General features: G+C 56.0%; 1 protein-coding gene across 1 annotated transcript in view; it reads right to left on the bottom strand.

Moving 5' to 3' along the window:
• Positions 1 to 10,861, bottom strand: part of LOC103610664 (guanine nucleotide exchange factor VAV2-like) — an 81,267-nt gene that overhangs the window by 44,785 nt on the left and 25,621 nt on the right. The window contains exon 3 of the mRNA XM_008594780.1: positions 8,084 to 8,142. Coding sequence (XP_008593002.1) covers positions 8,084 to 8,142 — 59 coding nt within the window. The remainder of the gene's footprint in view (positions 1 to 8,083; positions 8,143 to 10,861) is intronic.

Here is a 10,861-nt window from a genome sequence, read left to right as displayed (position 1 = left end):
AAAATTCAAAAGCCATAGACGTCTCTGGTGGGTTCACTAATACTCACATCTGCCCCGGCGATACCTCTAAACCTGAGACAACCTGAACCCAAACCAACAGCCCCCATCAAGGGGCAGCTGTGCGACCCAAATGCACTGGCACCATCGACCTGGGACCCCTGGCTCACGGGCACATGCAGTGTCCCCACAGAGGTCGCCAGNATGGATGGGTGGACAGGTGGATGGGTTAGTGAGTGGATGGGTGGGTGAATGAGTGAGTGGGTGGATGGGTGGACGGATGGGTGGATTTGTGGGTGGTAGATGGATGGGTGGACAGGTGGATGGGTTAGTGAGTGGATGGGTGGGTGAATGAGTGAGTGGGTGGATGGGTGGACGGATGGGTGGATTTGTGGGTGGTAGATGGATGGGTGGACAGGTGGATGGGTTAGTGAGTGGATGGGTGGGTGAATGAGTGAGTGGGTGGATGGGTGGGTGGGTGGACGGGTGGATGGGTTAGTGAGTGGATGGGTGGGTGGATGAGTAGATGGGTGGATGGGTGGGTGGGTGGACAGGTGGATGGGTGGGTGGTAGGGTGTTTGGATGGATACTTGGATGAATGGATAGATGAGTGGACAGATGATGGACAGATGGACGAGCAGACAAGCGTCCTCCGTGAGCAAACTGCGGCAGCACATGCAAGTTCATCTGACAATGGCTATGACGATACAGGAGCTGAGCAAAGAGAAATCCAGCGGCTCCTCGTCTTTTTAAAGCTTCCTGGGGAAGCTCCAGCTGGCCGTCCGCACCCCTTACGGCCTGTCCTCCTGTTTCTCCTGACGTCTCCGGCCTGAACCGGCTCCCCGCCGCCAAGCGGGAAGCGGCCAGTTAATAAAACATTTGAGCAAATGTGCCTCTTCCACACTGGCATGCCCATGGCGGTGGTGGCAGAGAGGAGGTCACACAGTGAGCCTCCGGCGTTCCGCTCAGCATTGGGTAGGGGTGAGTGGAAGGGGGGACCCGGCGTGGCCCGCCCCGTGTCATTGGTGGAGATGGACTCACCGCAAGGCGTGCTGGCCAGCGTGTGTCAAGCACCCCACGTGCTTGGGCCAGCCAGGTGCCAACTCTTTCCCTCAGTCCTTAACAAGTCCCCAGGCAGGTATTGACGTCTCCCCAACCACAGACGGTACCCCAGGTCTCCGCTGGTAGGTGGCAGGGCTGGGACTCTAACTGTCCAGGTGAAGGCTGCTGTAGGCCCAGGACCATGGGAATGGCTCAAAGCCTGCTGCATGCGACCAGGAGCTCCCTCCTACCCTCTGCCCCAGGGCCTCTCACTCTTTCCCAAGTGTAGGTCACTGGTCACCAAGTGCGGGAGAGGGTACTCAGCCACGAGAGGGTGCAAAGCCACCCCCATGATGGACAGCAAAACTGGACGCACACCCCAGACACCGGGGCGGGCGTCATGTGGTCTGGTGGGCAGGAAAGGAGTCCCTCAAGCTTCAGGGAGGGCCCTGCCCTGTCGGCCTCTGCTGACAACACCTCCAGCTCGTCCCCCTTCTTACCCTGACCTTACCTTAGTCCCACCTGCCAGCAGCTGCTCACACAGGTGTGGCAGGTTCTGCCTGACAAGCACCTGCAGGGCCAGGTGGAGCGGTGACCAGCTGAGCACTCACACCCACGTCACTCCTGCACTACAGCCCAGTCCACATGCCCTGCACCCTTCAGTGCACCAAAGCACCTCCCGAGCCAGAGACAGCTCTGTCACCAGCCCTGGGTACTACATCCAGGATTCTGAAACCCAAACGACCATGCCTGAGTGCTCTGGGCTCTCCCTCCCCAACACTGCCGGGACTGGCCGACTGAGCACCTCCTTCCCCGCCTTCACCACAAGGAGCACCATCCCTTCCAGAACCTGCAGCAAAGCCCAGGGAGGATCCGGAACATTCCAGGCACCTGCCGCCCCAGCTGACAGCATCCCTACATTCAGATTCAGTTATTGGAAGTACTAGGATGCAAAAATGAGCAAGACCCAGGCCTGCCGGGGAGCTCACAGCACAGAGATGCATGTGCATGTATGCATGAGAATGTACACGCACACATGCGCACGCGCACACATGTACTCGCATGCACACACACAATATTTAACACTGTTCATCCTGCCTAAGATTGGAGGCCAGGCAGTGGCTCAGCGGATGCAGAGGAGGAGACTGACCAGGAGGCCACGGGAACTAGGTGGCCACTGAACCAGGCAGGCTCTGGCCTCACGCCAGTGCCCACCCACAAGCTGTCTCCGGCTTGCATTGCTGACCAGGGCAGGTGGGACACAGGCTGTGGGAACAGGAGCCAGCTTGATGGGGCAGGCTGGTGACTCGGTGACGGCCGTGTGTGAGCCCACCTGTGAGACAGCTGGACAGAGAATGCTGACTCCAACCTCGACGCCCAGAAATTCAAAGGCAGCCTCTTCTGACCTCCCTCCCCTGGGAAGGAATCTAATGTCTTCCACTCACTCCCCTCCTACTGCCTTCACAGACGATGCTGAGCCATCATCACAAGGAAAGAAAGGAACGGAGGAAAAGGCTCCAGTTAGGCTGGCCTGGGGATTCCCACGGCCAGGACTGTGCCCTCACAGCAGACCCACCATGGACAGGCGGCCACCAGGTGGGACGATCAATACCATCTTGCTGGCAGGACGAGATGCTGAGCATTTGAAAATTGCCACTTTCTGTCCAAATCTCCTGTCTTGTGGACATAACTGGAATTAGCCAGGCAGCACCAGATGGGAAAAGCGGCTTCACTGGCCTGAATGGGGGACAGCGCGAGAGCTGGGGATGCTGTGTCCAAGACAGACCACTCCAGGAGCCATAGCAGCAGCTTCAAGTGCAAAAAAGACTCCAGGGAGAAGAGGGGGGCTTTCTGGGCAGGACAAGGTGCTGGTGTTGTGGTTATTCACCCTTGTGACAGGGCCTTGTGAGAAACTGGTGGCCATGGTGGCTCTCCTCCTAGAGACCGCAGAGTGCACGGAGGTCACACGGAAGCCACACAGAAGTTCAGGGGGCTGCAGAGTCCCCCAGGCCCACGCGCAGACCGTCTGGTTGAGACGTGTCACTCGAGAGGTGTCCGGCACCTGTCCGGAACCGGCAATCAGGATGGCAGCCCATGCCCCGCCGCATGGACGCGCTTTCCCGTTACCCGAGCGGCCCGGCAAGGAACTGGGCTCCAGGATCTCCCGGCCACCAGAGGGGTGAAGGCTGAGCCTTGTCGGGGCCGAAAGGGAAGAAGTCCCCCGGTCACGAGTCTGACTCGTGGGTCTGTACCCCTAAGAACGTCCGCCTGTCCAGCCGCCCAGAGCTCTGGCTGAAGGCCCATTACCTGCTCTCCCTGCACAGGGAAGCCACAGAACGGGTTCTCTGAAGCCGCCCCCACAATGACAGGCATTTATTTTTAATTCCGAATGTTTCACGGTACACAGATTTGGATATGGGTGTGTCTGATATTCTGAGAATTCGCTTCCAATTGAAGAAGGAAGTTCTGTCTCACGGGTGGGTGCTGGCAGATGTCCAGCCTCTCCCACCCGACCTCGGCCTGACCCGTCCTGCCCGCCGCCTGCTGTCACAGCAGCACTACTGACAAGAGCCGAAAGGTGGAAACACCCCAAAGGTCCATCAGATGGTGAGCAGACAAGCAAAAGGTGGTCTGTCCTGACAGTGGAAAGTTACTCAGCCGTAAACAGGAACGACGCTCTGATTCCCCCTGCAGCGTGGGTGAACCTGGAAAACACGCTCAGTGGAAGAAGCCAGACGCCAGAGAACACATCCTGCATGATTCCACTTCTATGACCCAGTGGGGCGTGTGCAGAGACAGGCCGCACACCCGGGCCTTTCTGACAGCCTCTCAGCCGATCCCGGGGACCCTGCATGGACACAACTGCATTAGCCCCTGCTGTGTGGCTATAACGAGTCATCACAAACTTGGTGGCTTAAAACAGCAGAGATCTTGCAGTTCTGAAGACCAGAAGCCTGAAAGGGCTCTTATGGCTAACATCAAGGTGTCCGCAGGGCTGGTCCCTCTTTGGAGGTTCCAGGGAAGGGCCCGTTCCTCACCTTTCCCAGCACCTACAGCTGCCTGCATTCCCCGCCGTGGCCGCACCACTCGGACCTCTGCTCTGTCCTCACATCTGCAAGATCCTATCTATAGAAACCCTTTTCCCCATCACACTCACAGGATCCGGGGGGTTAGGATGTCGACAAAGCAGCCCATGGGCATTCCCTGAGTTCCAGGTGCTGTGCTCACAGGCTCGTTCCAGCCTACAGAAGAAGAGACAGAGGCTCCAAGAGCATCCCTGCCAAAGGTCACTCGGCCAACGAGGGACCTTCATGGGCCCGACCTCCAGGGATGAGGGCAACTTTCAGCTTCGGTCACACAGAGACCCCTGCCCTTCACCAACTCTCCCTCTCGGCCTCTCAGAGCTGTGATGACGCCCAATCAGGGCACCCCCAATCTGGAAGGGGAGCTCCAGCGGGAACAATGACCCACACCCTCACACACCTCGGGGGCCTTGCCACGGACCCTCCCCCGCCTCCACATCTGATCCCCCAGCCAGCACCAGGGTGGGACCCTTAGGATTAAATCTCCAATTCATCAGCCTCTGAGAAGTATAATTGCGGCTTTTATCTAAAATCAGCTCATTATGCAAAGTGCAAGGGTTGTGAAAATGATCAGTTTTTTTACAGCAGCACGTTGGGCTTCTACCCAGCCATGAAAGAAACGAGGGGAAAACTCTTCAGGACTGCGGGCTTGGTTTGTGGGTTTCCAAAAAGGAGTTTGGCTAAACAGACACCTTTTGCTAATTAATAACACTACAAAGTGCTCTTAGATGAAGAGCTTGGTTAGTGTCTTTTAAAGCACTGGTATAGCCCCAGAAAGTTCAATTCCCCGTGAAAATCTCAGCCGTATGAAGAAAGAGGCAGAGGCCGTGCAGACTCAGCCTGCCAAAGAGGGCTGCCTGGGAGGGTCGCCCGTCTCCTGAGCTCCCCGGTGAGCGTCTGAATGGATGGAGGGAGATCCTGCCCTCCACCCCAGGGGCTGCAAAGGAAAAAGACCCCAGAAAAGTCCCAGACCAGGGCTCAGACAACGAGGAGGAAAAGGCAGGGAGGAGGACGGGGAGGAAGGACGCCAGCCACCAGGGCGAGGAGGACGCATGAGAGACGGGGAGGAATTTCTGCCAAGTGCTGCTGCACGCCCAGGAGGCCCTGACTCCTGCCTTCTGACTGCAAAAACCTCTCTCCCGGTCCCTCATTTTCTCCTTCTTCTGTGCGCAGTAAAGGGTTAACTTAGTTGACTTGGGGTGCCCAAACCCTGCATATTCCAAAGAAAGAGCTACAGTGTCTTCGTGTGCCAGGGGCCTGGGGCCACGCCACACAGTCTATTCCTATGATATGATTTACGGTGGGGCTACAGAGACTGAGTCACCAGGGCCAGACATGCAGGCATCCCATGCTGATGTGACTGACCACCACCAAAAACCCTGCACACCGGGGAAGGTGGGCTTTCCTGACTGGCAACACTCCAGGGACACTCGCTCCCGGTCTCTCCTGGGTTCCACCTGTGAGACTTCCTCATCCACTGATTTTAATCTGCATCCTTTTCCCATAATAAACCACAACCATGAGCACCACGGCTTTTCCACATCTGTGAGTCCTTCTGGTGAGTCGTGGAACCCCAGAGTGTCTTGTGGACCCCCCCAAATATATCCCCTTATAGTCATTAAAATGAACCATTTATTGAGCCCTTCTCTGGACCAGGCACTAGCTAAGGGATTGACGTTCCCCTCAAATCCTCAGAAGCCACCGCGTTTGTCCCCATCCCACGGACATAAAAAGGCAGACTCAGAGCGAAGTCTCGGGCACAGGGCCCACAGCTAACCAGGACGCTGGGTCTGGACCAGGGTCTCACTGACTCTGCAGCACAGGCTCTCTGGTGGCCTTCTGGGCTGGGGTCTTCACTCCTTGTTCAGGGGACCACTGTGCCCACACGCTGCCTCCGAGATTTGGAGACAAGAGAAGGAAGAGGGCAGGTTCCCACTCACGTTGCCAGCCCCAGGGCCCGGGGTGCAGCAGGCAGGGCTGACTGCGTCTCCTTCTGCCCATCCATGACAGGAGCGGATGATGAAGCACCTGCCATGTCCACTGGGGCTGGTGGGGCGGACAGGTGGCAGAGATCGGGCATCAAGGGGGTGGCCAGGAGGGAGGGCACCCACTGCTGTCCTCGAGGGGCCTCTGTACTAACCAGAGAGGAGGACACACACCCTGGACAGACACGGGGCCAGCTCTCTCCATGTTCTTTACCACCCTCTACGTCACCAACGGGGTCTCATGGCCGTCCATAAACCCCCAGGGAAACAGGCACTCAGAGCCTGCAGATGGGGCATCTCAGCCTCGGGAGGGTAGGGGTACCCACAGCCTGAAACAGCCCAGCTCAGCCAAGGACTGCGTTCAGGCTGCAGCCAGGGGAAGGGATATGGCTGTGGACACCCCACAGCAGGACCGTGTCCGGTGCAAGCTGGGCCAGCGCCCAGCCCCAGGAATGTAAATGGGTTACTCGTCTGATCTGGGCCCTGCAGTGCCAGGCCACTGGCTTGAGGAAAATGTATATTGGATTGGGAGAAAAGACCACAGCCTAGTATTTTGTGAAAGAGCAAATACAGTGGCTAATTTTCGCTGTGCATGCTTCATTCCTGCCTATGTGCGTGTGCACAGAGATGCAGAGCGCGTCGGACAGAGGCTGAGAATAGGAGACACGTGCACAACACCGAGAGTGTGTGACGCACAGTGGGAGAGAGAACAGAAGGCCATCTTTGGAAACAAACAAAAACCACACACTGCCTTTGTGTCCAGAAATGACACTTTTTTTAATTAAACATTTTTAAATAATGCCTATTACAAACCTCACAATAGCTGACAAGCAGCCTGTGCAACTGGGAAGCGGCTGGAGGGGGCCTCAGAGGTCTTGGTTACATTCTAGAAAGTACTCTGGGCAGTGGGTACAAGGGTTTTATTTGACTGTTATTCTTTATATCCAAATGTGTTATAAATACTCTTTTGTATGTTCTTAATATATAATTTTAAAGCATTTTAAGACAGACTATCCTATGTCTGACATTAAAAAAATAAAATCTCAATTCAAAGAATATCTATGTTCTCTGAAAATTCAAAAGCCATAGACGTCTCTGGTGGGTTCACTAATACTCACATCTGCCCCGGCGACACCTCTAAACCTGAGACAACCTGAACCCAAGCCAACAGCCCCCATCAAGGGGCAGCTGTGCGACCCAAATGCACTGACACCATCGACCTGGGACCCCTGGCTCACGGGCACATGCAGTGTCCCCACAGAGGTCGCCAGGGTGAAGCCCCATGCACAGCTAAGTATCCACCGTCACACGGTCACCTGCACTCGGGCATGACCCCACCCACTCTGCTCTCGGGCGGGCTCCTTTTGTCAGAGTCCACAATGACCAGTGCTCGCTGGAGGCTGCCCTCCCCTTATCCCCACGCCCACGTGCCCCACCTGCATGTCAGAGACAGGAGACCAGACCTCAGGGGCCATGGGATCTCTGAGACTGAGCTTTGCAATCCAAGCAGAATTAAACTGAGTGTGGAGAAATTCCTTGGGGTGGTTTCTCCAGATGCCCTGATGAAAGCGCCACAGCCCCCAAGCAGGGCACATCCACTGTGCTCCAGCCCGTCCTTGCAAACACACGCCAGCTACTGCATTCACGGCAGAGCCCTGCTCTGGTGTGTGGAGAGTGCATTTAGGTAGGCAATGATCCGTGAAAGGATTAATTTGCTGATCTTATTACCTAAATCGAAAGAGATTTTGCATCCGTCAGTAACATGCTTGCGAGATTTCCCTGGCGTGAGCCGAGGGCCCCCCTCCTCCACGCCCCTTGCAGCCACTGCCAACAGGGAACTCAACAACACAGTGAACAGCATGATAAAGACCCAGGCAGAGACAGCCGCCGAAACCTCCCGTGTCTGTGACAAGCCGTGCTGGTGGTGACGAGATTAAAGGGCCCACACGTGGCAAGGCGGCACTCCGGAGAGCTCACCTGATCCCTTTGTTCTGCGCGATGCTGTGCAGGGAGAGTCTCGACACCGCGGAGATGACCTGGGGGAGACAATAAAGATGCTCCTGTTAAGTTCACAAGAAACTGAAGTCATCATAAAACTGGAATAAAGTGTTTTACAGACATTGAGAACTGTTAACTAAGTACAGCTCATCTTGGTAAAAAAGAAAAAACACAGCTTCATGTTTTCTAGGCTAGATACCTATTCTGTATTTACTGTGCAAAATTTATCTTTCTGATGCACTAATATTTGCTGAGGGCAGCCACACTCCCAGTGCAGTGCCTCGGAGAGGGGTGGGTCTTGGCTCACGGCCGTGCTGCCATCTCCTGACCCGGCCATTCACCATGCCCTGAGCTGCATTCCCATGAGAAATGGGTCTGCATTGTCCACGCTGCTGCTGGTTTTAACAGAGGTCACGTTTATGAAAGGCTCATTGCATACTGCCGTTCTGGAAGTTACCATGTGATTAACAAGTGCTCATGTTCACAGTAGGTACTGACCTATTTCAGAGATGGGGAAATGGAAGCCCAGAGAGGTCAAGGGACTTGTCCAAAGTCACACAGCATCCCGAGCACCATGTCTGAGTGTAGGGCTTGCTTCCCTTCCAGACCCTCCGTATGACATCGAAACAGAGCCTGGCTCCCTGGAAGGGTCAGGACACACAAGCACAAGAAGAGCTCCAGGCACAGAGCTGCACAACAGGGCTTTTGTGGTGTCCCCAGCCGACGGGCTTGTGAAAACGAAAGTTCTGAAACATTCAGAGAGGAGCAGTGGCACTTCCTCTTCCTCCACGCTCCCCCACCCCAACCAGTCCTGCCCTGTGATTCGGCTGGCCTCCTCCAGTCACATGGGGCCCACCCATCTCCCAGCCTCAAAAGCCCAAATGCAGCTATTCATACATCCTCAAAAGGACAGGCAGCCAGCAGGCCTCTGGCGGGGAAAAGAACTCCATGGACGAATATGGGGAAACTGAGGCAGAGGAGAGGGAGGGGGCTGACCTAGGAGCACAGAACGTAAAACACGCACGAGACAGAACAGGAAGCTGCTCACGACTCATTCAACAGGATTAATGGGGCACAGACCGTGCCAGACACCATGCAATGAAGCAGCAGCCTCAACTCTGAGACCACAGCATGCACGTGCGTGTTGAGCTCATGTGTTTGTGTGCGCGAGTTCATGTGTGTGCCTGCATGTGCATGTGTGCTTGTGGTTTTTCTGCCCTGGGCCATGACAACCCATTGTTAAATTCACAGACGCCCTCCACTGAGGACCGGCTGTCCTAAGAAAGGAGTCCAGAGGCCGTTACGTGTGCATCACGTTGGCCAGGCCCCTACAAGGCCATCCTGCCATGCATACCTGATAGACAGGAAAACCAAGGCCAGGTCACTCGCCCAAAGCCCCCCAGCTGGACACATTCCTCAGACTTCCTTTAGGCTGTTCTGTTTCCAGCAGCAAGTTTTTAAAAGGAGGGAAAAAACCTGCACAGTTCAGAAGGACCCTTATCCAGCCCAGTGAGCAGGCCACTGTGTGCCGCCTTCCTGTAGGTGGTCATGCTTGTGAACCACGGGGTGACAGGAGCCTCTGTGCCACCTCCAGGGGGACTGGGCAGGCTCAGTCCATAGCCGCCCCATGTGGCTCCCCAGCTCCTGTGCTACGAGCAGCCTTTCACAGACAAATGAGCACCTTGGCCTCAGCTGTCACTGCTGCCTTTTAAGAGCTCTGAATGCTTAGGGAGAACAGAAATTAAGGCAGCGTCACTGTATGTATTGCCTAGAATGCTGGAGATGTTATAACTTGAAGGGCTTGGTGACCACAGGACACACGAGCCTTCTCTCCCGCCTCCCATGGCAGACATGACTAATCCACCGACGCACCATCCCCTATGAGCCAGGCGCAGGTTCAGAATCCTGGGCAGAGTCCTGAGGAGGCACCGCAGTCAGTAAGCACTGACACAGGACACGAAACCTGTTTGTCACCCCAGAGTTGGTGCAAAGGCCTCATTTCGTAGAAGTGGAACCCAAGACAGAGAGGAGCTGCAGCAGGTGGGCCAGCCACGGCCAGAATGTGGGTCTCTGCAGACACGTGTCTGTTGTCCGAGTGGACAGAATCGTTGCAACTGCTGCTATGACCACAGCGGTCTCGGCCCTGAGCTGGCAGCACTCTGCTCCAGGATGGAAGTTGTCACTCATGGTTTGGGACGGGCTCTGATGGTCTCGGCTCTGGGTTTGCAGCACCAGATAGGGGCAGCTCCTTAAACTGGGTTAAACGTGGCCAGCAAGCAGGAGCCCAGCAGCGGGCTCTGGCCAGCTATGCCAGAGGCACTCTGTCCCTTTGTCCACCTGGGCTGCATGCTTCCCAGCTGGCATTTGTGAGGGGAGGAGAAAGCTTGTGGGTGCAGCTCAGGAGACCCCACTCCGATGACCCAAGGCCCTGGGAGCAGACACTGAGACAGCTGTGGTCAGGTCAGGGGCAGAGGTGGCCCCATGTGAAACCTCCCATCCTGAAAGGTTAGGAGCAGGAGCGCGTCTCCCACGGCGTAGCTCCCCAAGCTCCTCTGGCTGTGGCCTGCCCCGCTCCCAGGACAGAGAGCTGTGTGTCCCCAGGGGTAGCACTCTCGGGCGATGATCAAAATCCTCCTGCCCCGTGGGCCCTGCTGGCTCTTCTGAGAATGTAAATGTCACAGGATGACATTTTCCCAACTTTTATTCCCACTTCTCGTCTGCATCCCAGTTAACAAATGAAATGAAGACCCCCGCCCC

Source organism: Galeopterus variegatus, unplaced genomic scaffold (assembly GCF_000696425.1).
Source record: "Galeopterus variegatus unplaced genomic scaffold, G_variegatus-3.0.2 Scaffold11537, whole genome shotgun sequence".
Lineage (NCBI taxonomy): Eukaryota > Metazoa > Chordata > Mammalia > Dermoptera > Cynocephalidae > Galeopterus > Galeopterus variegatus.
This window is presented reverse-complemented; position numbering and strand designations above follow the sequence as displayed.